Source organism: Panthera onca, chromosome C2 (assembly GCF_046562875.1).
Source record: "Panthera onca isolate mPanOnc1 chromosome C2, mPanOnc1 haplotype 2, whole genome shotgun sequence".
Taxonomy (NCBI): Eukaryota; Metazoa; Chordata; class Mammalia; order Carnivora; family Felidae; genus Panthera; species Panthera onca.
Genome location: NC_138347.1, coordinates 156503209 through 156530431, shown reverse-complemented (window position 1 = coordinate 156530431; position 27223 = coordinate 156503209). Strand labels below are relative to the sequence as shown.

Below are 27223 nucleotides of genomic sequence, written 5' to 3'. Positions count from 1 at the left end.
ACTGAGCCACCCAAGCGCTCCTAAATATAGGAATCTATATTCCTATCTTTTGGAATCTATATTCCAATCTTTTGGAAGTTTAACCACATATGATGTGACATAAGAATCAAAGTTTAATTTTTCTCCCCCAGAGGGCAGTCCATTTGGTTGACTCCTTAAATAAGAAATTTAATGTATCCCTCATTTGATTTAAAAAGCCATCTTTAATATAGACTAAATTCCCCCACCCCCTTTTTTTTTGAGAGAGAGAGGGATAGAGCCCCAAGCGGGAGCTTGCTTGGGATTCTCTCTCTCCTCCCTCTCTCTGCCCTTCTCCCTCTCTTGTGCTCGATCTCAAAATAAATAAACATTTTTTAAGTAGGGTTTTTCCAGATAAACATAGAGGAAGGGAGGGGAAAATAAGATAAAAAGAGAGGGAGGCAAACCATAAAAGACTCTTAAATACAGAAAACAAACTGAAGGTTGCTGGAAGAATTTTGAGTGGGCTAAATGGGTCATAGGCATTAAGGGGGGCGCTTGTTGGGATGAGCACTGGATGTTATATGTAAGTGATGAATCACTAAATCCTATATATTTCAGATATATAATATGTATCTTAATTAGGAGTTTTCCATGCTCTTTCAAAATGCGGGTCTGTTTTTCCCTCACATCTTCTAACTAATGGTTATTTGCAAACATAAGTGTAATTGAGTTTTATGTATTAGTGCTTTCACCTATTAACTCAATTATCTTGTGACTCACAATATTTTTTCTGGTGATTCCCTTAAGTTTTCCAGTTATTCAATACTATCATTACAACTAGAGATACTTTGTCTTTTCCTTTCCAATTTAAAAAATAAACTTTATATTTCACAACAGTACTAGGTTTATAAAAAATCATGTAGAAAGTACAGAGGGATCCCATATACCCTACTTGTAATTTCCCTTATTATTAATATCTTACAGTAGCATGGTATATTATATTTAATGAACCAATATCGATAAATTATTATTAACTAATGCTTAGACTTTATTCAGATTTCCTTAGTTTTTAGCTGATGTTCTTTTCCATTCCAGAACTAGTTACATCTAGTTGTCTTATCTCTTTAGGCTCCTCTTGGCTGTGACAGTTTCTTAGACTTTCCTTGTTTTTGATGATGCTCAGCTTTGAAGGGTACTGGTCAGGTATTTTGGAGAATTTTCCTCTTTTCCAATTTTTAGACCACTAATTTCTTTCTCTTATAGCATGGAGCTAGTGCATCCAGCACGATGTTTCGTAGAAGGGACACCGGCTTCCTTCTCTTCTTTGGTTTTCAGCTGGAATACCTCTGGACTGCCCAGTACGCATTTTGAGCGGAGATAGATATATTTGATGATGGTAACAGAATATTATATTCCTATACTTGTATAGTCTTCCTATCCTGATTATAGTCAATATTACTTTTCTCAGTGTCTACCTTGGAATCGTTAAGCATGTTTTGTGTGTATGGGTGTGTGCATGGGGCGGGGGGAAGGTGGCGGGGAGGGTGTGGTATTTTGCAGGCTGGCTGTTTTCACAGCCCAGTGACTCCCTTCTTGTTTCCGCCCCTGACCTTTGGAAATTTGGCAGTTCTGCTTCCTCTGCTTCTCGGAACCAGACTGGGACCAGGAGGGTTTCTGCCTCAAGTCCTGTCCATATCCACAGCTCTGACTCACGCCGTGTCCCGCCCTCAGGACTCGCATGTCTGCAGGCCATCTGAGGTCTGTCCCGCTGCCCCTCTGACTGCCCTCCTCTTTACTTGCTCCCACGTAATTCTTGCCCGACAGTGGCCGCGTTTAGTAGCCCTCAGTGTGAAACCTGAAAAGTCTGTCTCTCTCTTAGTTTGGTTGAAAATGGAGTTTGCTTTTTAATTCATTCTTCTTGCTGTTGTTTTATGGCTTCCTAGAGACGATGAGAATGCAGACTTCTGCAACCACGCTCATAGCAAAAGTCTTAACGAAGTAATTTTTGGCCCAAAGAACACCCACTGATTTCTGGAACCAGGAGACAATTCAATCAGTCTTTGAACTCTGTCACACGCAGTTTTATTAGAAACATAGGGGGGATTTTGGAGAGAGGACAGCCGAACTTTGTGTAGTGAAATAGAAACTTGAATTGCCAATATAGAGAGCTTAATTAAGAGATAAGGAAGTTCACTCATTCATTAGAAAATAATGGAACGACTGCTTTGTGCGAGGCATCGTGCTAGGCAGTTAGGTGGGGGTTACTGTTGCTGGAGTTAGTCTGATTCATGATTAGAATGTTGTGTTCCCTTAACCTCAGTTTCTTGGGGTAATAAAACCCAACCTTATCTACTTTGCGAAGACGCTGAATTGAGTTTCGATATATGAAAGCAGCTGGTGGATTTCGGCTCTTCTGCCAGGGGAATTTGGAGCCGTTATAAACGTTTAAGGAGTAAAGTGTTGTGAACACAAAAATGGGTGGAGCTTGTGTGTGGTTCACCTGAGCCCAGGAAGTCACTGACCGGTACAGAATAGAGGATGTCAGGTGGCTGTAGCACAGCCAAGGATAAAGATGGTCCGTGACCTTGACAGAGAGTAGTGTACGGGGAGATGCCTCGGGGACTGAGGCAGCAGACGAGTAACGGGAGCAAAGGTGCAACTGACAAACGGAAGCGTAGGGACCAAGAGTCAGGCGGGGCCTGTGGCCGGAGGCTGATGAACGAAGGACGTCCCCGAGGCAAAGATTATGCCTTCTCATTTCCCCACACCCGGGGGCAATTTTCATTCGTATTAGGGGCCCATTTGCCCCCATGTGATGCCAAAGTCCTGCTCTGAGACAGGGGTTCCTGAAAACACTCTGAGATTCGCATACAGGGGCTTTCATGGGGAGTCGTCTTGGGAGCAACACCTATGAGGGCGTGAAGGAAGCAAGACTGGACAGCAGGACAAACTGAACTGCAACGTGGTTGCATCAGAGGCCCCGCCGGCCTTGCGGGGGGCTCTGGAATGGGAGAGGCCGCTCAGAGTCCTCCCACGTTAAAGCAGGAGAGCGAGCATTTGCTTCTGCGCGTTATCCAGTAGGAGGAGGGCAGGAGCTGCTCCAGGGAGGACGGTCCTGAGAGGAGACTGGCTCAGAGCTGTCGGCTGTCAATGCTCCCAGCAGCTGGTGTGGCGAGTGCGTCAGTCCCGGACGGGGCTGTGTGGACGGGGCTGTGTGGACGGGGCTGTGCGGACGGGGCTGTGTGGACGGGGCTGTGCGGACGGGGCTGTGTGGACGGGGCTGTGCGGATGGGGCTGTGTAGACGGCACACCACGGCACCTGCTAGGCCCCTCCAGCCCAGCGGGAGGCAGCTCAAGACTGCTGCCCCTCAGGGCCCTACTTTCCCTTCGGTATCCTCTTCCCTTCTCTGCTGCTGTCCCCCACACCCCCCTACGTGGTCTCTACAAAAACTCCACAAACCTCTCAGCACTCCCTGATCATGGAGTGTCCGTAACCCCACCTACCTTTCATCGGCCTAGAATGTCCTTCCTCACGTCTTTTTTTTTTTAATTTTTTTAATGTTTACTTTCAGGAGAGAGATTCAGAGCATGCGTGGGGGAGGGGCTGAGAGAGAGGGGGACACAGAGACCAAAGCGGGCTCCAGGCTCCGAGCTGTCAGCACGGAGCCCGACGCGGGGCTCGAACTCACAGACTGCGAGATCGTGACCTGAGCCGCAGTCGGACGCTTAACTGACGAAGCCACCCAGGCGCCCTTCCTTCCTCCCTTCTGTTCATCGAAATCATGCTCCTTCTACAGGCCCGCTTCAACAGCTCGTTGTGTTGTGAACTTTGGAATTGAATCCATTTCTCCTTCCCCTAAGGTCCCAAAACGTTCTGTTGTGTGTGTCCGGCTTGCGTTACGGTTGATCTGACGTCTGTGTGTTCCCTTTATCAGATTAGAAACCCCACGAGCGCAGGACTTCCTCCTTTATCCTAGTCCCCTCCCCATAACCTAGCATCCTGCCTGGCGCAAAACAGACGTCCGCCACGTCGGAATTAACGGCGTCAGATGCTCCAAACTGTTAGGGTTTCTCGAGGAGAACCTCCCCAAAGGTGTGAAGAGCCTTTGCCAACGCCCTGTGTTTTCCCTTCTTATTGGAAGAAGGTGAAATGTATTTGTTCAGTAGGATCCGAGTGCCTGCTCTAGGTCACATATGACAGGGCGGTTGCCTGTCGTTCTTGCTGTTGGGGTAAAATTCACACAGTATAAAGCTAATCTTTCAGAAGCACGTGGTCCAGCGGCCATCAGTACGGCCCCGGGGCTGTGCTGCCACCACGCGTGTGGTGTGACGTCCCAAAACGTCACCCTGTTTCTACTGTCCCCGCGCAAAACACACCGAAGCTGGGCGTGTTGCAGCGAGGAAGGGACGGGCTCCGGTGGGGAGAACGTGTACTTGCACTCGCCTGTGTTCCTGCCTTTGCGCAGCAATCGTGCTGGCTTGTTTTTCGTGTTTCTGTCCCCGGGATGGGAAGAAACTTTCTTTGCAGTGTTCCGAGAGGGGCACGTTTGAGTTCGAGTGTCACCAGGGGTTCCAAATCCCCCATCCCGAGGGGATACTCCCCAGCCTTGGGCCCAGGGAAGGAAGGCCTGACGGACTCGGGCCCACGGGTGACCCCAAGCTCAGGAGGAGGGATGGCAGCGGGGGGTCGACTGCACCCCACCCTGTCTGCCCCCGTGTGCGTGGAGTCGAGGGGCAGTGAAACCCCTGTGACCGGTCTGTCCTCCGGTGCCCTAAAATGTCCGTCTCACTGCGATGAAACGAATAGCGTCACAAGCTGTACCAGGAAATACTCCTCCTCTTTCTTTCTGGAATGTATTCGCTTCACGGAGGAAAGGAAACTGAGGCCGAGAGGAAAGGAATGTGCTCAGGCTCACAGGGGAACGCAGGGCCAGATTTGCAGGCCGCCGTCACCAGGCGGAGGGAGGTCTCCTGGGGACGCCGCCCAGGACGTGGGCCGCCTCTCGCTGCTGTCCACCCCCGCATCCCAGTGCCACCTTCCTCACCCCACGTGTGCACACGTAGCGGCCCCACAGGGAGCCCCGTGGCTCCCCCCGCCGGGCCGGTCCTCCACACCCACGGCAGCATGGGTCCCCAGCCCCATCAGGAAACCCAGCACAAACCGGCTCCGGAGAAAAGGCTCTGGCCGACTATGTACAACTTTATTTTATCTTCGTCTATAAAGGCAACATCGACTTACCCCCTTTAAAATCCCTGTTTTAAAAACACACTTTTTGGAAATGCACCCTTTATACAGGTAGAGCATGTAACAAGGTGTGAACTTACAGAAGCATTTGCAACCGGTGACTCGGTGAATCGTTTGCAAGACAGGTTTTTGTTTTGCGAGGGACTGTAGGTCTCTCCCAACTTGATTAAAGTCTTAATTCTGATTAATTAAGTCTGTAAGAACAGAGATTTAACTTAACGGTGTCAAACGATTAACTACATGATTAAAATGACTTGTGAGAAATGACTCAGTGAAATTTTGAGTCGTCCAAAAGTTAAGAAGGAGGCCAGTATTTTAAAAGAGAGGATGACGGTTTTCACAACTTCGTAGATGCTCGACACTCCTGTTTATGCCACATCGGTAATAGCTTTCAGTTGCTTATTCTTGCCTCCCTTGACTGCAGGCACTTCACTGTCATACTTTATTAGCCCTTGTTATTTTTAGTTTACTCTGTTTGTAAACAAGTAAAAGCCCCCAAATGCCTGTGCCTGCACCTATGTATTATGTGAAATCCGAATATCATCTGTTACCACAAACACAAAACGTGCCCATAAGCATATGAAAGTACGTTTGAATTTCCACAAGTGTGTTTGGATTTTTTAATGCCTTGTATTTCACGTTTGGGCATCAGACCTTGCTAATGCCTTTGCATCACATCCTCACACTTGGAATCAGCATCGGAAGTTTGGCTTCCGTTACCAAATAATCCTTTAAGGTAAAAGAATCAAGACAGAGGTTCATTGCTTCACTATCTGCTTCTGCACACACCCGGCTCCAGGGGATCTACTGTCCTTCAGCTGTATTATTAGAAAAACTCTAGGACGGTGCGTCAAAGTTTTCTATATTGTTCCACAAAAGCTAGGAAGTAATTAAAGGGCCCGTTTTTCATAGCAAGAAGTAGCGACAGACTCCACCATTCAGTTCTGTGCGGGTCCCCCTGGAGAGCTCCATCGGTGCAGGTTAGAGGGGAACGAATGGTCCTTCCCGCACAGTGTTATGTGTAACCTCGTTGAGATGCGGGTCAGAATCCTCCTTCTGCTTACTCAGCCCTGCAGGCAAGCCTGGGCGGGGGGGGGGGGGGGGGATGCGGGGGCCCGGGTGTGCTCTCGCCCCACCGCACTCGCAGATGGCAAGAGGAGGAGCTGACCGTGGGGTGAGAGGCCCGCGCTCGGCAGTGGATGGAAGCCCTCCCGCCACTGGCTCAGGAACTCTTGCTATGATACAAGTTTAAGTAAGCTCTTCCTCTGGGAAGCTTCGCTCCGAGTTTCGCCTCTTCGCCGCTCACAGGGCATCGTGGAGATCGTGGTCCCCGGTGGACTGCGTGTAGGACGAGCTGGGAGTGTCGGGGGAGTAGAGCTGGAGAATCCTGCAGTATTGACAGGGCACGAAGGGGCCCCGGCAGGTTTTGAAGAGCTGTACGAGGTACTTGCGGAATTTCTCCCCGAGGAAGAAGTAGATGACCGGGTTGAGGCAGCAGTGAACGAAAGCCAGGGTCTCCGTGGCCTGAATGGCATAGTCCAGGTGCCTCTCAAAGGTGCAGTCCTGAAGGACCTCCAGCTCCACCAGGGTCTCCAGGAAGAGCACCACGTTGTAAGGCGCCCAGAAACCCAGGAAGAGGGCCACCACGGCAAAGACCATCCTCACTGCCTTGCTCTTCTTCTCGTTTTTGCAGTGCTGCAGGGTCCTGATGATCATGGAGTAGCAGAACAGCATGGTGCCCAAGGGGATCACCAACCCCAGAATGTTGATCTCCAGGGAGCTCAGCACCTTCCACCTCGTGGAGTTGAGAGAGTACTTGGTTTTGCAGTAGGTGTGGTTGCGCTCCGTGTAACAGGTGCTGAATAAGAAGCCCGGAAGAGAGGCCAGCACGGCCACGGACCACGTGGCCAAGCTGGTGATGACCCCGTAAGTCAAGGTCCTCGCTCTCAAGGAAAACACCGCGTGCACTATCGCCAGGTATCTGTCGATGCTCATGAGCATGACGAAGAAGATGCCACTGTAAAAGCCCACCAAGTACATCCAGGAAATAATCTTGCAGAGACCCAGTCCAAAAACCCACTGGTCTGCAGCATAGTAGCCCCAGAAAGGGAGGGAGAACACGAAGAGCAGGTCTGAGATGGCGAGGTTGAGCAGGTACACGTCAGTCATGGACTTGAGCCTCTTGTACTTGAACAAGACCAAAACGACCACAGAATTGCCAAGGAGACCGAACAGAAAGACCAAGGAGTAGAGAGGGGGCAGGAAGAGCCCCCCGAACGCCTTGACGCCTTCTTTGGTGCAAGGCTTGGGGATGTTTTCATAGAGATAGTAATTGTGATAGATGCTTTCATCCATGGTGGTGTCTGCTGTGTCCGTGGGGTTCATTTTCAAATCTCCGGGCTCCTCGACGCAGGTCTGAGCCCAACCAGAAGCTAATGAGGGAAGAGCAGACGCGATCTCTGTAGGAACAAAAGCAAATCGAAAAGGTGCTGACTACAGAGCATAGCGCTGAGTATTGTGCCCCGGCTCGTGACACCCCCTTCCCAGCCTTCCCAAGTTGAAGGGTTCCTCGCAGGGCAGTGCAGCCAAATAAAACAATCCTGCTGTTTGGAGTTAGCAGATTCCAAGCCCTAGCTCTGTCACTCCCCTCCTGCTCTGGGGCGGGGCGGGGGGGCTTGAATCCCCACACTTGTACATGGGGACAGTAAAACCTCCTTCTCAAGGAGGCGTTTTCAAGGATGCATTTCGAAACGATAGTCTGGGGTTACTGAATCATCTGCAGGACAGTTGAGGTTCCCAACAGCCCCACACCCATGGCCGTCTTAGTGACTTAAAAGCAAAACAAAAACAAAACAGAAAGATTAAAAATCTGTGCATGTTTCCCCTTCACATTAGAACTCCAAAAATTCGGGGCGCCTGGGTGGCGCAGTCGGTTAAGCGTCCGACTTCAGCCAGGTCACGATCTCGCGGTCCGTGAGTTCGAGCCCCGCGTCAGGCTCTGGGCTGATGGCTCGGAGCCTGGAGCCTGTTTCCGATTCTGTGTCTCCCTCTCTCTCTGCCCCTCCCCCGTTCATGCTCTGTCTCTCTCTGTCCCAAAAATAAATAAAAAAAAAAAAAAGAACTCCAAAAATTCAGTAATTGCTTAGGTAATCATTGGGCTAGAAGGGTGGCTCAGATTTTATATAAAAATTCCAATTCCTCCTGCAAGCTTGACATACATTTCGAAGCGTGCTCCCTGGTATTGTGCATTTAATCCCACTCCCGTGCTCCTGCCCGCCCCCCACCGCACTCCCAACAAAGTCGGGTGCTCTAAGCCAAGCAAGCGTACTGAGCCACGGTGCAGGTGCCTCACGAAACCTTCGGAGAGGTTGAGCGACTTCTGAAGGCCACACAGTTGCATGCAGAGCTCGTTCTTTGGTCCCCAGATCCCAGTGACGTGCTGGCACACCACGTCCGGGGAGGTCAGGAGGGGGCTCTGACTTCTGGTGCTTGCTGGCGTCTGTCGTGCAAACACTTGCACCGGGGCAAAATCCCAGCCACCCAGTGCCTCGCGAAATTCCTGAATCTCTAACAGTCTTTACCAGCCCCTAGGAGTTGGTGCAAGTCGGCTCTGGTACGCACTCCCAAGTCCCATGTCATCCTAGAACACCATCTTAGATGGGAACGTGCCTGGCCTCCCGGGCCTGGTGGCGAGCTGCTCCCGGGCCAGTCGGACGCTAACACAGCAGATGCGTGTAGAAGGCCCCGCGAATGCTGGAGCACTCAGGTAATTGCGCTGTACTCGGACGGCAATGCGAGTCGGTCTTTTCGTCAACGCTGCACACAAAAAATCAGTCCCGCGCACTGAATCCTAGCACGGTGGGAATCAGCCTGACAGATCTCGAGAAGGCGCATCATGGCCAGAAATGAAATCTCTCTGCTTCCCCAACCACCCTCCTTTCCTATGTGAATTGGCAGGTGAAGAGGTTGAGACTTTCTTAAAGTTACATGCATGCTCACATGTGGATCAGAGCAATTTAGGGATGACGGGCTTTCTGACTCAAGGCTATTCCTCTTGCTTCCTTTTTTTTTTTTTTTTTTTTTTTTTAAGTCATCGCTGCACCCAATGTGGGGCTCGGAACTCCCGACCCTGAGATCAAGAGTCACACGCTCTACAGACTGAGCCAGGCACCCCCTCTTGCCTCCTTCTTAAACACCCCCATATTCCTGACCACGGCCCTTTCACATTGTTCAGTAACTCACATCTACTCCCTTTTTCACCACCCTTACCACGACACACCCAGACACCCCAACCTATTTGGTTTCTCAAGAGAGGGATTTGAGTTTACTTCTGCGAACAGATGCAGGGGCATCTGAAGAATCTTGGAGAAAGTGTTGTACAAGGACTATCGATTCTAGTTCACTAAATGACAATCCCGGTCTCTCTCCACCATTTGACCAGTGAAAACGGAGGGAATAGAAGAGGCTGAGGAGTCGGGAAATTGCCAGGAGAACAAGACAAGTAAACACAGCTGGTAGATGTTGGGGATTATTCCATCGGCCTCGTTTGTTAGTGTTTCTTGGCCTGGGAGTCCTGATAGAAGCAAGCAGCAGAAAAAACTGTGTGTTTGATAAAAATTACCTGTGTCTTCTGAGCGTGTGCATTCGGGCCAGAGGTGTGCAGGGAGAGAGCCCCGCATATGTAAGTGCCCATCAGGCGAGGGATTGTGGGGTGTAAGTAGATGGGATGTGAGCTCTGAGCTGAGAGCCAGCAGCGAGCCCCAGGATGCCCGGGAAGCCCGAGTTGGAAGCACTGGGTGAGCGGCTGGCCCGCTCTCAGCACTTCCAAAGTCCACACAGCCTTCTAGAAAGCAGTGCGCGGCCTGAGGCCCCGGGAACGGCCCCGTCCCCACTTACCTTGCTTGTCCGACGGTGGTTCTGGGCAAGGTCCGTGAGTCAGTGCCAGGCTCGTGTGAGAAGCTGAGCGCTAAGAAGGATGCCTTTGAAGGCGCGTGGCTTCCTGTGTCAGCTCTGTCCCTCACCCATCTACGCTGAGTTCAAGTGTTTTTGTTTTTTTTTTTTTCTGATAGAAGTGAGAAGCAGAAAGTGAGTGACTCGTAGTCAGTCACTTCCCCAAACTGAAAGCTAGGAAGGTTTGCTGTCTGCTAGATCAAAGAGGAAAATGAAGTCAGTTTTCTTTTAAAAGAGAAACGTTGTTACGTTTTTAAAAGTGTACTCCTTGGATTTTTAATGTAAAGAATTTCCTTGCGTAGAAACGATCTTTATGTTCTGGATCGGTGAGCTGTTTGTTATTTGCCCGCGGTGGGTGTGCGATGGCAAAGCGGCCGTGACGGGCCGATCCTCAAACAGGTGGGACCTGAGGGGGTCGGGGTGGGGGGAGGCCAGATCCATGCAAGAAGGGTCATCAGAGAAACATGTATCCAGATGCGTGTGTCTCAGAGGGCTTTAGTCAACCCCGCTCAATAACTTGTGTAGAGTGAGGGCCAACATAGCTTCAAGCCCCCTTTGCAGCAGGAGGACCCCTCCCCAGGCCCCTCCACCTAGAAATCGCGGAGCTTCCACAGACCGTGATCTCAGCAGAGTCCCTCTGGGTTTGCGTAGCAGTCACAGCCGAGGGGCTGACATCAGTCCTAAGTCTTTTGAGTATCATATCCTCAGCTTCTGCCAGCTTCCAGTGCTTTCCCTCTGTATGTCTACAGTTGCTTAACCCTTAGGTCTGGCTTAAAAGAGCCACAATGTCAGGGCCCCTGGGTGGCTCAGTCGATTAAGTGACTGACCTCGGCTCAGGTCATGATCTCACAATTCGTGGGGTCGAGCCCCGCGTCGGGCTCTGTGCTGACAGCTCAGAATCTGGAGCCTGGGTTCTGTGTCTCCCTCTCTCTCTCTATCCCTCCCCCACTCATGCTCTGGGTGGCTCAGTCGGTTAAGCATCCGACTTTGGCTCGGGTCACGATCTCACCGTTTCCAAGTTCGAGCCCCATGTCAGGCTCTGTGCTGACAGAGCCTGGAGCCTGCTTTCAGATTCTGTGTCTCCCTCTCTCTCTCTGCCTCTCCCCCACTTGTGCTCTGTCTCTCTCTCTCTCTCAAAAATCAATAAGCATTAAAAAATTTTTTTAATTAAAAAAAAGCCACAATGTCATTTTTCCTAAGGAATTTGCATGAATAGGAACTAAAATATTGAGCCAGAACAGTGTTTTATTGCCCTTTCATTATTACCCCTCCTAAAGAGTCTTTTCAGGTATTTTTTTCCTAATCATCTCCCCATGAAATTTTAATACCACAGCCCAACTATATATCGTTATGTAGTATGTGTACATCAATGCTGTATATATAAAAAGAGTAAGCTTATTTCCATCCCCAAGAACCAATTTTTGCCTCCTTGAGGGCAATACTGCTTTTACTAAGAATGCACGAGTTAGCCAGTGGTTTCCCAGGGGTTCTTTGCCCCCAGGGCACCTGGCCAGTATCTGGAGACATCTTCTCTGGGGATCGGAGGAGTTTTTCCTGGGTCCTAACAAGAAGAGGCCAGGAACCTGCTGAAATCCTACACGGCGTAGGACAGCCCTCCACAGCGAAGCTCTCCTGGCCACAATGCCAACAGTACCGAGGCTGAGAGAGCAGAGCGAGGGCAGCGTCCCCGGACCCTGAGAGAGAGCACCGATCCGTGCCCGAATTGGGGAACTCTGGGCTTGAGTTCAGGTGAAACACGGTTCCTTACTGGCGCACTTTTTGGGGGCTTTCAAGGCCAATCTTGTGAACTCTGGAAGCAGATAGAGTAAAAAAAAAAAACAAAAAAACAACAAAAAAAACCAGTCCCTAACCTATTTGATGGGTGAGTCTATGCCCATTACACAGGGTAACTTGTAGAATAAACACAGTTTTGGGTCCCGTCACCCTCTTTCTCTTCAGCGGTTTGCTGGTGGACGCCTTGTGGCAGAGATTACGGGTCTTTGTGAAGAGCCTAGTGGGCGAGACTGTCACCCTCAAGGTCGGGCCCAGCGACACCGCTGAGAATCAAAAACCGAAGTCCGAGACAAGGAGGGCATCCCGCCTGAGCAGCAGCTTCGGGTCTTTGCGAGCAGATGGCTAGAGGATGGCCTCACCCTCTCAGCCTACAGTAGCCAGGAGGGGGCCACCTTGCACGTGGTGCTTCACCTGTGCACCTGTGGCATCCCTGCACCTCCCCTCCGCCAGGGCTGGCCCTGGCCCGGAAATACAACTGGGGCAAGGCGACCCGCCACAGAGGTTCTGTTCGCCTGCACCCCCGCGCTCTCACCTGCCGCAACACCAACAACCTGCACCCCGCGAAGGTCAAAGGAGGGCCCTCCGTTGGTCCTTCCTCTGCCGGCAGGGCGGCCTCCTGCCCAGGCCCCGAGGCTCTGGGGCCTCAGGAAAGTTTCCCTTTCGTTGACGTGAGCCGCAAAAGCAAAACAAAACCCATAATTTTAGAAATGTGGAGCCAGAGGAAGCTTCTATCACGGAATCACAGGCCCTGAGGGACAAGTCAGAGAGCCCGGGGCGCAGTGTGTGAATTGCGACAGCCCTGGAAGGGCCCATCTGAGCACCCTACCTCCAGGGTCTGGCCCGGGGGGGGGGGGGGGAGCGTTGGGGCGTCAGGGTCCTAGAACATGTGATGTCTGCAGGTACACATGGTCGTATGCGGTCACGGGCATCATGGGTCTGCAGAGGCTCCCTTGAAAGCCCGCTGATGCTCCCTGACTGCACCTGCGGGGTGAGCATGCCAGCCCCGAGCGAGGAACGGCAGCTCCCTGTTGGGCTTGGATCCCAGGGCCGCTCCTCGACAGCTATGTGAAGCTCAACCTTCTCATCTGTAAAAAGGGCTGTTACTGTGTGAGCATTGCGAGAGGATTCACCAGCCAGTGTTTGTGAAGCACTTCGCACGGTTCCTACTACAGACAGGAACCAGTGGTGAAAGTGAGGATAAGAGGCACAGTAACAGCTTTCTCTCATGAGCTGGCTGAGGTTGGCACGTTGCCCGTAGCCATACCTAGGAATCCAGGAGATATCTGGGTCTCGCCTCAGTGGGCCACATTCAGTGCCTGCGTGAGGGTTCGGGCGAAAAGCGGGTTTCAGGTGTGCACGTTGCAGAGGCTGTTGCCCTGGGGGAAGTCAGTCTTCAGGTTTGCAAAGTAATACCATTACTGTCCTGGAGAAACACAAAGTAGGTTTCCCCTCCAGAAACGGTTTCAGAACTAAACAGTACCCCCACCCCCAAAAGGATCACGTTCTCAGGAAAGCCTGTCTCATAGATGGGGAAGCAGGAACCCAGAGAGGGCGCGCGGGACGCTCAGGGCAGCGCGGCCAGGGACAGCGTCGGGGCTGACACCTATACTCCTGACATTTTCGCGGACACCATCTCCCGCCGGGCCGAATTTCTGAAACCTGACCAGAGAGGCGCAGACCAACAGCACCGCAGGGCAAAGCCTCCCGCAGGGCAGGGTGGGGCGCAGGCATCCGACGAGAAGGAATCGGTGACACGAGACGACGGCGCCCTCTGGTGTACCAAACCTGACTTCAACCCCAGACACAGGAAAGTACACTCCCCAGGCCAGGCACACCATGCCGACCCACAGGAACCAGCTTATCTGACACTGGACTCGGCTCCCAAGGCCTTCGGGAGGAGCTCCGTGGGACTCAGCTGCACAGCAGTGGCAGTAAAGCATCGAAGATTCGGCGTCAGACCTGCTGCACGCTTTTAAAACGAGAGAAGGCTACCAGGCAGGGCCACACGGGGCGCTGGACCCAGGGATGGTAACAGCGAGCTGGGGCTCTGGGGGGGCAGCTTATGTTTGACAAGCAGGGTGAGTTAGTTTTCATGGGTCCTCTGTTGATTGGGTAACTTGGATAATTTGGGATCTTGGGCTGTCCTTAGTTGTCTGGTACCCGGTCCCCCGGTGATGAGGGCGTTCGGTGAACAGTGGCCCCAGAGCAGAGGTGCTGAAAAGGGGGTGCCTGCTTAGACAGGGGGACTGGTTGGCCTCTAGCCGGGGCCTCAAAACCGGATCAAGACAGCACTTAAACAAACAAGCTGTTTCACAGGGGAGGTCTGGATACACAGACGAAACTTTGGTAAGGAAAGAGAAAATGGCAAACAATTAAATTACAAAGTGATTTTTTTTAAATTTTTACCCTTATTTTTGAGAGGGACCGAGAGAGAGAGAGAGAGAGAGAGACAGAGCGTAAGCAGGGGAGGGATAGAGAGAGAGGGAGACACAGAATCCAAAGCAGGCTCCAGACTCTGAGCTGTCAGCACAGAGCCTGACACGGGGCTTGAATTCACAAACCATGAGATCACGACCTGAGCTGAAATCAGATGCTTAACCGACTGAGCCACTCAGGCGCCCCAACTACAAAGTGATTTTTAACGAGATAACTAAAAATCCCTGCACATTTGGAAATTAGAAAACACATTTTCATGTAACCTGGAATATATCATAATGGAAAATAGAAAACACTTGTAATTGAACAATAATAAAATATCACTTATCCAAAATTGTGGTAGGCAGCTGAAGCCGTCCCGAGAGGGAAATTTAGTCTTTAAATATTTACACCAGAAGAGAAGAAAGGATGAAAATTAATGAGAACTGTTCAACTGGAAAAAGAAATAGTAGAAAAAGGAATTGTAGAATAAATTAAAAAATGGTATAAGGAAATAAACAATAAACATAAGAACAGAAATTAAACAAAATTTGAAAGTAAAATAAAACTCATTACAGTATTTGAAAACACCAACAAAACTGACAAACCTCTAGGAAGATAGGTAAAGAAAAAAAAGGAAACAATCTTAGAATATAAAGGGAGGTATACTGAGATTAGAAGGATAAGAAACATTATGAATGATATTACCACAATGGATTTGAAAACTTAGATAAGATGCATAAATTCCTAGAAAACGTATTTACCAAAATTGGCTCAAAAATAAACGCAAAATCTGACATCTTTTTAAAAATTGAATCAGCACTTTAAATGCTTTAGCACAAAAAAGTAAAAAAAATATTCAAGACAGATGATTTTACAGGCAAATTCTAGCAAACATGCAAGGTACATATAATTCTACTCTTATGTGTCTCCCCTCGCCCCCCGGAATTACAAAAATAAGAATACTCCTTATTTTATGAAGTTAGCATAACCAAACTGTATGAAAAAATAAAATTACTCCGTTTCACTCATGAATATACTGATGCAAATATCCTATCTAAAATACTGACAAACCAAATACACTAAAGTTGAAAAAGTACATAATGGCCAATTTAGTTCATTTCAGGAATGCAAAGTTGGTTTGATATTATAGAATCTATTAATGCAACTCACCACATTAGCAGAATAAAAGAGAAAAGCGCTGACACAGGGCATATTGAACGAGAAGAATATTCATGATTTGAAACACACACACATGAGCACTAGCACATTAAGAACAAAAGGGAACTTCTTTAAATTGATAAAGGTAGCAATTTATAAACTGTAAATAGCAAAAGCCATTCCTTTAAAATTTTTTTTTAAGTTTTTAAACTTATTTTGAGAGAGAGAGAGCGAGCACGAGCAGGGAAGGGGCAGAGAGAGAGAGGGGAGAGAAGAATCCCAAACAGGCTCCCAGCTGTCAGCACAGAGCCTGATGTGGGGCTCAATCCCACGAACTGCACGATCATGACCTGAGCCAAAACCAAGAGTGGGATGCTCAACTGACTGAGCCACCCACGCGTCCCAAAGCCATTCCTTTTAAAATCAGGACCATGATTAGAGTGCCCACCAGCAACAGTTCTATCAGAGCTTGTAGAAAAGGACAAGATTTTAAAATAAAAGATACAATGATGGGGCGCCTGGGGGGCTCAGTCGGTTGAATGACAGACTCTTGGTCTGGGCTCAGGTCATGATCTCGCGGTTCGTGGGTCCGAGCCCCGTGTCGGACTCTGTGCTGACGGCTCAGAGTCTGAAGCCTGCTTCGGATTCTGTGTCTCCTTCTCTCTCTGTTCCTCCCCTGCTCACGCTCTCTCTCTCTCAAAAATAAGATTAAATTTTTTTTTAATAAATAAAAGAATGAATTCAACAAATTTGCAGCATACAAAATCAATATACAAAAAACCAGTTGCATTTCTATACACTAACAATGAACAATCTGAAAAAAAGTTAAGAAAGCAATTCCATTTACAATAATATTAAAAAGAATAAAATACCTGGAATAAACTTAATCAAGGAGGTGAAAGACTTGTACACTGAAAACTGTAAAGCACTGCTGAAAGAAATTAAAGACGACACAGGTAAACGGAAACTCACCCCATGTTCATGGATTAGAAGACTTAATAATAAGATGTCGAACTACCCAAACCAACCTACAAGGTTAAGGCTATCCCTATCAAAACCCCAAAAGGGTTTTTTGCAGAAAGAGAAAAATCCATCCTAAAATTCATATGGAATCTGAAGGGACCCTGAAACGGTCAAACAACCTTGAAAAAGAAGAACGAAGTTGGAGTTCTCACACTTCCTGATTTAAAAACTTACTATAAAGCTACAGTCATTGGGGCACCTGGGTGGCTCAGCTGGTTGAATGACAGACTCTTGGTCTGGGCTCAGGTCGTTATCTCATGGTTTCTGGGTTTGAGCCCCCCACCCCCCGTCGAGATCCACCCTGACAGTGTAGAGCCTGCTTGGGATTCTCTCTCTCCCTCCATCTCTGCTCCTCTCCCTGATCCCTGATCCCTGATCGTGCTCTCTCTCTCAAAATAAATAAACACTTTCTAAACAGATGCAAATAATGTCATACTCCCCAGAAACCCTATGTGTGAAAGCCCATGTGTGACATCAGCCACCCTCACCTGCAAAACCCTAACATAACAATGTAACTAGAGAAACTACTAACGGGTTAAAGCCCGGAGGAGAGCTGTCTTCTTCAAATGCCTGAAGAGCTACTTCATCATCCGAGGTTACAATTCTTCAGGGCACATTCTCTGCACCACCTTCTACCCCACCCACCCAACACAAACACAAACCACCAAATCCTGTCTCTGGAATAACCAATTATCTTCTTTCTACCTTTTTTTTAAGTTGATTTATTTATTTTTGAAAGCGGGTGAGTGAGTGCACATGAGGCGGGGAAGGACACAGAGACAGGGAGAGAGAGAAAATCACAAGTAGGCTCCACACTGTCAGCACGGAGCCCAGCACAAGGCTTGAACTCATGAACCTCGAGATCATGACCTGAGTCGCAGTCGGATGCTCAGCCGAGCCACCCAGGTGCCCTTTCTACCTTTCGGTCAGTCCTGGCTGAGCTTCTTCCTCCCGAGCTCAATGTTCTATCCCTTCTTTGCTACACACAATTGAGGACACAAAATATACAAACACAGGTTTGTATATTTTGGAAGTATAAACAATGTTAATGTCCCCGTTTTATACACGAGGGGGATGATAAGTGAAAGAGAGTAACAGACACACAGTTACTACAGCCTTGGAGAGGCTGACATGAAGAGTCACCTTGAGGAGGGAATGAGAAAAAAACCATCCTATTCCTGCTGTCCCGACAATCCTCGGGTGGGACCCGGGAATCGGGAGGTGGCTGTGGAGACTAGGAAACAGGTTGCGGAGGGCACCGTGCTCTGTGGCTGCCATCTTTTTTGGTCTAGGGGAAAAAGGAGAAAACTTGTCAGAAAATAATGGCACCACGACGACCCCGATAGTGGGGCTTGAACTGCAAAACCCAGGCCTTTCAACAGAGAAAAATGAGACTGTTGAGAAGCAGTGGGAGAAACCCTGGGCCATATTCCTTCAGGGTCCCTCCCTCCTCACTGTTCCCAGATGTCAAACACGGTCTCCCCCATCCCTCAGGAACAATGACCCCTTCCTCACTCTCACCCAGCGTCCTCCAGCCCTGCCGTTTCCCTGACACTCCCGCACCAACACGCAGTCCCAGAATCTGCTTAACTATGAGCGCCGCGGGGCTACGGTAACGGTTGGGATGTATTACGCCTCCCTGAGGGCCAGAGTCAATGTGGAGAATGAACAGTGTGGGATGAAACACCAATGGCTGAGCATTCACCTCATATCCATGTTGCCACCGTGGTTCTCTTGTGCCAGGAGACCTGAGAACATTCCGAGACAAAGAAGTGAAAACTAATATAAAACAAAGTGCATTTTTAATCAAAAGGCATTTTTCAGGGGCGCCTGAGTGGCTCGGTCAGTTAAGCTTCTGACTCCTGACTTCAGCTCAGGTTCATCTCACGGTTCATGAGTTTTCGAGCCCTGAGTCGGGCTCTGCTGACAGTGCCAAGCCTACTTGGGACTCTCTGTCTCTCCCTCTCTCTCTGGCCCTCCCCTGCCTCTCTCTCTCAAAATAAATAAATTACTTTAAAAAATACATTTAAAAACCATTTCTCATACATTATTAACGGTACTTCAAAACATTATGTAGAGGCATGCCTGGATAGCAGTCAGTAGACTCTTGATCTGGGGTTTGCAAGTTCGATCTACATTGGATGTAGAGATCACTTAAAAAAAATTAAAATATTTGAAAAAAAGTTATGTAGAAAATAGTAACTTTTGCTTTTTTCTGAAAATATTTAAATTTTAATAACACAAAATGATAGTGAAGTTATTGTCAAGCAAAGATGCGTGTTTGTGTGCGTGCATGTGTGTTAGCTTATATGTGTGTGTGCGTGACTGAATACATATACTTTTGGGCACAAAAATGATTACACAATGGCCTGAACTAATAATAAGCAAATACAGCGAGAGCTATCCATGGTACAACAGTATGTCTTGATCACGAAAGCTCTGCTCCTTCATACCTTTTTGAAACTGGGCTCATTTCACTTTATGAGACAACCACACATCATTAGCAGTTTTTTTTTAATATGAAATTTATTATCAAATTGGTTTCCATACAACACCGAGTGCTCATCCCAACAGGTGCCCTCTTCAATGCCCACCACCCACCCTCCCCTCCCTCCCACCCCCCATTCACCCTCAGTTTATTCTCAGTTTTTAAGAGTCTCTTATGGTTTGGCTCTCTCCTTCTCTAACTTTTTTTTTTTTTCCTTTTCCTTCCCCTCCCCCCATGGGTTTCTGTTACGTTTCTCAGGATCCACATAAGAGTGAAAACATATGGTATCTGTCTTTCTCTGACTTATTTCACTTAGCATCACACTCTCCAGTTCCATCCACGTTGCTACAAAAGGCCATAGTTCATTCTTTCTCATTGCCACGTAGTAGTCTATTGTGTATTCCATTCCATTGCCACGTAGTATTCCATAAAGAAATTCCACATTTCTTTATCCATTCATCAGCTGATGGACATTTAGGCTCTTTCCATCATTTGGCTATGGTTGAAAGTGCTGCTAGAAACATCGGGGTACAAGTGCCCCTGGGCATCAGCATCCTGTCTCCCTTGGGTTAATTCCCAGCAGTGCCACCGTTAGCAGTTCTAAGATGTATTTGAATATCTTGGTTTATTTAAGGAGAAAATGAAAGGTTCTACAATCAATAACTGAGTGCTGGAAAAGAATCACTCCTGCATATAATCGAGAAGTAGAACTGGTTGCTCAAGCTACATTAAACAGTCAAGTCTATCAGTGTCAGTCAAGCTACATTAAACATATTTTAACATACAAACTGATTTTAGAATCATGAAACAAAGAAATGGATTTTCCACTTTGAGTATAACATCATTTGTTCATGAGCAAAATCGGCTCAACAACTAATTTTGCAAGTAAAGGAATAACCGTATTAGAGTGATACTGTTAAAACTCACCTATCTAATATGCTTGTTTTAAAATGCTTCTTTCCTCTAAGAGTTCTGTTTGATGCTTCTATTGCCTCTAGAGATGACTGTCGCTCCAAACTGTCACATCTTCATCTGCATACTAGGGCCTCTCGTGGGTCACACGCTATGAAGTAATGTAACCAGTTTTCAGTTCAGTCTTGTTTTCTACCTAACATTTAGATTCAGAAGTTCAAAATGAGTTTGGACGATCCAAAGGATATTACCATTCTTAGATATGTGGGAAATTTACATATGAAAATATATTCCTTCTCAGGAAATTGAGAGTTAAGTTTCAAATGCTTACATAGGAGAGTGCTCAAGATAATCACCAACAATATCATGCCCACACAGCTTATGGTTTAGCAGTGATGGTTTATTATGACAGAGCCTGGAATATTTGGGGAGAAAATCTTACTGTAAGCTAAAACCTAGAAAAATTCACATAATTAGTTTTATGATAAAGGTATTACCCCAGCTGTCACATCATATGGCAGATCTTTATTACTGTTATTGCCCCCAAGCTAAAATGTAATGTTTCATTTCGGCAGTTATTTTAAGGGCCACAGCCTAATTGATTATATGCATATGTAGCCTTGTCAGCACTGAGTTCAGAATTAAAAAGTTAAAACCAGACAGAGTATACTCATCTAAAATAAATTGGGGGCGCTTGGGTGGCTCAGTCGGTTGAGCACCAGACTTTGGCTCAGGTCGTGATCTCATGGTTCCTGAGTTCAAACCCACATCCGGCTCTCTGCTGCTAGTGCAGAGCCTGTATGGGATCCTCTGTCCCCCCACCACCCCCCGCCTCTCTGCCTCTCCCCTGCTCACGCTCTCTCTTTCAAAAATAAACATTTAGAAAACAAAACTAAAAACATAAGTAAACTGAAGGGCACCTGGGTAGCTCAGTTGGTTAAGTGTCTGACTCTTGATTTTGGCTCAGGCCATCATCTCACAGTTGTGAGATTAAGCCCCACGTTGGGCTCTGCGCTGAGTGCTGAGCATAGAGCCTGCTCGGGATTCTCTCTCTGTCCCTTCCCCCTTGTGATCTCTCTTTCTCCCTCTCAAAATAAATAAATAAACATTAAAAAAAATAAACTGAAAGTCATATATGAAAACTAAATAAAATATTGATATTGGGTTGGGCCAATATCTAAGATTCTTTCAAGAATCCAGTATTTTTTGTAATACTACTAAGTTAAATAATTTTAACTATTCTCTATCCAAAAAGTGTACACTGAGGGGGTGCGTGGATGGCTCAGTCAGTTAAGTTTCCAGCTCTTGATATTGGCTCAGGTCACGATCTCACTGTCATGAGATTGAGCCCTGCGTTAGGCTCTGTGTGCTGGACATGGAGCCTGCTTGGGATTCTCTCTCTCCTCCTCCTCTCTCTCCTCTCTCTCTCTCTCTCTCTCTCTCCCTCTCTCTCTCCCTCTCTCTCTCTCCCTCTCTCTCTCTCCCTCTCTCTCCCTCCCTCTCTCTCTCTCCCTCTCTCTCTCTCCCTCTCTCTCTCTCCCTCTCTCTCTCTCTCTCTCTCTCTCCCTCTCTCTCTCTCCCTCTCTCTCTCTCCCTCTCTCTCTCTCCCTCTCTCTCTCTCCCTCTCTCTCCCTCCCTCTCTCTCTCTCCCTCTCTCTCTCTCCCTCTCTCTCTCTCCCTCTCTCTCTCTCTCTCTCTCTCCTCCTCTCTCTCTCTCCCTCTCTCTCTCTCCCTCTCTCTCTCTCCTCTCTCTCTCTCCCTCTCTCTCTCTCTCTCTCTCTCTCCCTCTCTCTCTCTCCCTCTCTCTCTCTCCCTCTCTCTCTCTCCCTCTCTCTCTCTCCCTCTCTCTCTCTCTCTCTCTCTCTCCCTCTCTCTCTCTCCCTCTCTCTCTCTCCCTCTCTCTCTCTCTCTCTCTCTCTCCCTCTCTCTCTCTCCTCTCTCTCTCTCCCTCTCTCTCTCTCCCTCTCTCTCCCTCCCTCTCTCTCTCTCCCTCTCTCTCTCTCCCTCTCTCTCTCTCCCTCTCTCTCTCTCTCTCTCTCTCTCCCTCTCTCTCTCTCCCTCTCTCTCTCTCCCTCTCTCTCTCTCCCTCTCTCTCTCTCCCTCTCTCTCTCTCCCTCTCTCTCTCTCCTCTCTCTCTCTCTCTCTCTCTCTCTGCCCCTCCCCTGCTTGTTCTCTCTCTCTCAAAATAAACATTTAAAAATAAAAAAATTAAAAAGCGTACAGTGAGGGGCACCTGCTGGCTCAGTCAGTGCAGCATGTGACTCTTAATGTCAGGTTGTGAGTTCGAGTCCCATGCTGGGTGTAGAGATTACTTTAAAATAAAATATTTAAAAATAATTTTTTTTAATGTTTATTTTTGAGAGAACGAGAGCGTGTGCAGGGGAGAGGCAGAGAGAGCAGGGTGGGCGGGGGAGGGGGCAGTGGTGGACAGAGGATCCAAAGCAGGCTCTGCACCGACAGCTGAGAGCCCGATGTGGGGCTTGAACTCATGAACCGCGAGACCATGACCTGAGCTGAAGTTGAACGTGTCACTGACTGAGCCATGCAGGTGTCCCTAAAAAAATTTTTGTTAATGGTTATTTAGTTTTGAGAGAGAGAGAGGGCAAGAGAGAGTGGGGGAGGGGCAGAGAGAGAGAGAGGAAGACACAGAATCTGAAGTAGGTTCCGGGCTCCGCGCTGTCAGCACAGAGCCCAACTCGGGGCTTGAGCTCACCAACTGTGAGATCATGACCTGAGCTGAAGTCAGAGGCTTAACTGACTAAGCCACCCAGGCGGCGCCCCTAAAACAAATTTGTTTTTAATGTGTACAGTGAACTATCACAGATGTGATGACGATGCCAGTGGTTTTCCCTGCCAATGCTTTTATACCACTAGGGCAAATGTCAACAGAGTAAAAAAGACAAATAACATTTTTATATTATTACAAAAATAGTTTTGGACTTCCAAGCACACTAAACACATCTCTGGTTCCCCCAGATTTCCACATCCCACACTTTGAAAACTGTAGTATTAGGGTAATGAATTGTGTCAAAAGGTAACACAGGGTATAGTGCGGCATCTTCAAATTAATCCTGGCCACAATTTACAACATTGTAAGTAATCACATGTAATCTTGGGTTAGGCGAAGGCTTCTCAGATATATCACAAAAGCACAAGCAAGAAAAAATAGGTAATTGGATTTCATGAAGATTTAAACTTTTGTGCTTCAAAGGATACCATCATGAAGTAAAGACAAGCCACAGAATGGAACAAAAATTGCAATTCATGTATTTGATATGGGACTTGTAGCCAGAATACAGAAATGCTTATGACTCACTAAGAAGACAAGGAACCAAATTTGAAATGAAGAAAGGAGCTAATACACATTTCTCCAAGTAAGAGATGCAAATAGCTAATAAGCACGTGAAAAGATGTTCAACATCATTAGCCATCAGAGAATGTAAATCAAAACTGCAAATGATTTACAACTTCACATCCACTGGGTTAGTTATAAACAAAAAGACAAATAGCAAGAAGTGTTGGCAAGGATGTGAAGAAATTGGAACCTTCAATATATCGCTAGTGGGAAGGTACAATGGTGCAGCCACTTTGGAAAACAGTTTGGCAACTCCCCAGACAAAAAGAGTTACCATACAGTCCAGCAATTCCACTCCTAGGTATACAGCCAAGAAAAAGAAAATCATATCCACACAAAAATGTGTACGTGAAAGTTCGTAGAAGCATTATTCATGGGCGCCTGGCTGACTCAGTCGGTAGCGCATCGGACGCTTGATCTCAGGGTTTTGAGTTCAAGCCCCACACTGGGTGCGGAGCCAGGGAAGGAGGGAAGCCAGGAAGGGAGGGAGGGAGGGAGGGAGGAAGGAAGATCATTCATCATAGCCAAAAAGGTATAAACAATCTAAAAGTCCATGAAATGATGACTAGATTAAAATGTAGTATATCTACACAATGGAATATTATTCAGCTAATAGGAATAAAATACTAGTACAAATTATGTCATGGATGAGCTTTTTATTTTTTTTTTTAACATTTTATTTATTTTTGAGACAGGGAGAGACAGAGCATGAACAGGGGAGGGTCAGAGAGAGGGAGACACAGAATCCGAAACAGGCTCCAGGCTCTGAGCGGTCAGCACAGAGCCCGACGCGGGGCTCGAACTCACGGACTGCGAGATCATGACCTGAGCCGAAGTCCGATGCTTAACCGACTGAGCCACCCAGGCGCCCCATGGATGAGCTTTTAAAACATTATGGTCAGAGGGGCGCCTGGGTGGCGCAGTCGGTTAAGCGTCCGACTTCAGCCAGGTCACGATCTCGCGGTCTGTGAGTTCGAGCCCCGCGTCAGGCTCTGGGCTGATGGCTCGGAGCCTGGAGCCTGTTTCCGATTCTGTGTCTCCCTCTCTCTCTGCCCCTCCCCCGTTCATGCTCTGTCTCTCTCTGTCCCAAAAATAAATAAAAAACGTTGAAAAAAAAAAAAATTAAAAAAAAAAAAAAAAACAAAAACATTATGGTCAGAGAAAAAAGCCAGTCACAAAAGACCAGACATTCCATTTATAGGAGATGTCTACGACAAAACCTATAAAGGCAGAAAGATTAATGGTTGTATATAGGCTTGAGGCAGAAAAGAATGAGAACGGTGAGCAACTGCTAATGGATATGGGGTTTCTTTTGGGGGTGATGAGAATGTTCTAGAATTGTGATGATGGTTACACAACTCCGAATATTCAAGAAACCACAGAACTGTACACTTTAAAAAGGTGAATTTTATACTATGTGAATTGTATCTAAATGAAACTTAAATATAGGGGCGCCTGGGTGGCTCAGTCGGTTGAGTGTCCGACTTTGGCTCAGGTCATGATCTGGCCATCAGTGAGTTCAAGCCCCACGTCGGGCTCTGTGCTGACAGCTCAGAGCCTGGAGCCTGCTTCGGACCCTGTGTCTCCCTCTCTCTTTGCCCCTCCCTTTTTCACGCTCTGTTCTGTCTCTCAAAATGAATAAACGCTAAAAAATTCTTTTTTAATAAATGAAACTTAAATATACACAAAAGTCAGCATCCTTATTATGACTTTAAGACATAACACGATCTACCCTTAATATTCTAGCCTCATTTCCTACTATCTCCCCCTTCCTCTCTCCAAACTAGCCTTCGCCTCAAAGATGCCAAGCATGTTCCTATCTCAGGTCTTTTGCATTTGGTGTTTCCTGCTTCAAATATTCTTCTTTCACATTTGTATAATAAAATGTTCATTCCCTTCAAGTTTTTATCAAAAAATTACTTTCCCGATGAGACCTTCCATTGTTAAATTTCAACCCCCTCTTATATAAGGTTCTATCAATCTCCACTCTGATTTTTTTCTCCTTGACATTTCTTAATATTCCAAACACTAAATATTCTATTTTCCTACTTATTTTGCGTCTCATACTTTTAAAAAAACTTTTTTATGTTTATTTATTTTTGAGAGGGAGAGAGTGTGAATGGGGGAGAGACACAGAGAAAGGGAGACACGGAATCCTAAGCAGGCCCCAGGCTCTGACAGCAGAGAGCTTGAACCCACGAGCTGAGAGACTGTGACCTGAGCCAAAGTCAGACGAGTCAGACTGAGTCACCCAGGCGTCCATATCTCATAGGTTTTTTTTTAAGTTTTTATTTATTAATTTAGAGAGAGAGAGAGTGCATGTGCGCACAAGTGGGGTGGGGGGCAAAGAGAGAAAGAAAACCCCAAGCAGGCTTCACACTGTCAGCATGGAGCCCCATGAGGGGTTCGAACTTACGGACCATGAGATCATGACCTGAGCTGAAATCAAGAATCAGGTGCTTAACCGACTGAGCCACCCAGTCATCCTGTCTCACACTCTTGAATATAAGCTAAATGAGCGCAAAAATTTTTGCCTGATTGTTAAATACCATACATCGAGCACATAGAATAGCATCATACATACAGAACCTCAAACTTGTATGTTGAGTGCACATCTTTACCATATAAATGGTTTATATATAAAGGTATTAGGAAAACACTAAGACTTCAATATTGGGCAAAGTGAAAAAAAGATAACTCACAGAAAAGGAAATGCAATTAGTAATAAATGATTAGTAATAAATCACGATAGAATAATTTCAATATTATATCCAGTGGACAAAGTAAAAAGTGGTCTGAGATATCATTTTAGCTTACCATATTCACTATATTTTAAATGATAATAAAATCATGCTAATGCTATGTATCAACTGTCCTAAAATGATCCAGTAATCCCATATCTTTTGTTAGAAAACAATCCAAAGAGAAACAATTTTATGTGTTTACATGATCGCTGTAGTTTGACGTGGAATGCTAGAACAGTGAAATTCTAACAATAGTGAAACACTTAAACTGAGGAACAACAACTGTATTCAGTGATTAAAATTATGTTTCTGGGGCACCTGGCTGGTTCAGTGGTAGAGCACACATCTCCGTCTTTGGGGCTGTAAGTTCGGGCCCCGTGTTGAGCGCAAAGATTAGCCAAAACTAAAAAATCTTTTACAAAATTATGTTTCTGAAGATTATGTGGTAGTAAATGAAAACGTTCATGTACGTAATGAAACAAAGCACACCACAAAGCTGTACTTGGTGATCACACCATATAATTAAACGCTAGCGACTGGATGGAATATCACAGAGCCACAAAGAAGTCGTGATATTGCTACAGGGCAATTTGCTAATTTAAAATGTGCCTATGCTTTCAAATATAGATCTCTTCCCAGAAATCCAAGGGGTGACAATTCTCCTACCTAAAGACTTCATCTTCGTTCACTGATTCAACACCTTATACTGAGCATCTTCTATGTGATTGGCGGTGTGCTGGGCAATGGGATTTAAAGAGGACTATCATCTCAGGATGAGAGTTCAGACGTTAGTGGGGGCGATAAAGAGACGGTGAAATAATACGGTATTCGAAACAGAGGTGGATAGAATCTTGTTCTACAAGAGGAGCTGTTTGTTGGAAGGAACAAAGGCTTCTGAGACCAGCTGCTGTCTGCTGGCTATCTGTGCCCGATGAAGAGTGCATAAATAAAGACTTTCGCAAGGAAAAGACAACGGTGAGGCCAGAGGCAAGGAGTGGAGGGAGGCCAGACATCGTCGGGAGACGGTAAAAAGCTTCGTGCGGCGGCAGGTACCCACGGCGACCGAGAGGCTGAGGTTATCACTGGCCATCAGTATCCTTTTCGGAAATGGAAAGTCCTAATCCAGCCCGGAGATGAAGCCCACGGACAAAACCAGAATTCTGGCCGATGAACTA

The 27223-nt window shown here is 47.1% G+C and overlaps 1 protein-coding gene across 1 annotated transcript; it reads right to left on the bottom strand.

Annotated features, from left to right (window-relative positions):
* Positions 1-4687: 4687 nt before the first annotated feature.
* On the bottom strand, positions 4688-10299 carry CCR4 (C-C motif chemokine receptor 4). The gene is made up of 2 exons (XM_060638155.3): positions 10103-10299; positions 4688-7665 (listed from the first exon to the last, which is right to left on the bottom strand). Exon 2 carries the CDS (start codon positions 7589-7591, stop codon positions 6509-6511), a length of 1083 nt encoding a protein of 360 aa, XP_060494138.1. The 5' UTR covers positions 7592-7665; positions 10103-10299; the 3' UTR covers positions 4688-6508.
* Positions 10300-27223: the final 16924 nt, after the last annotated feature.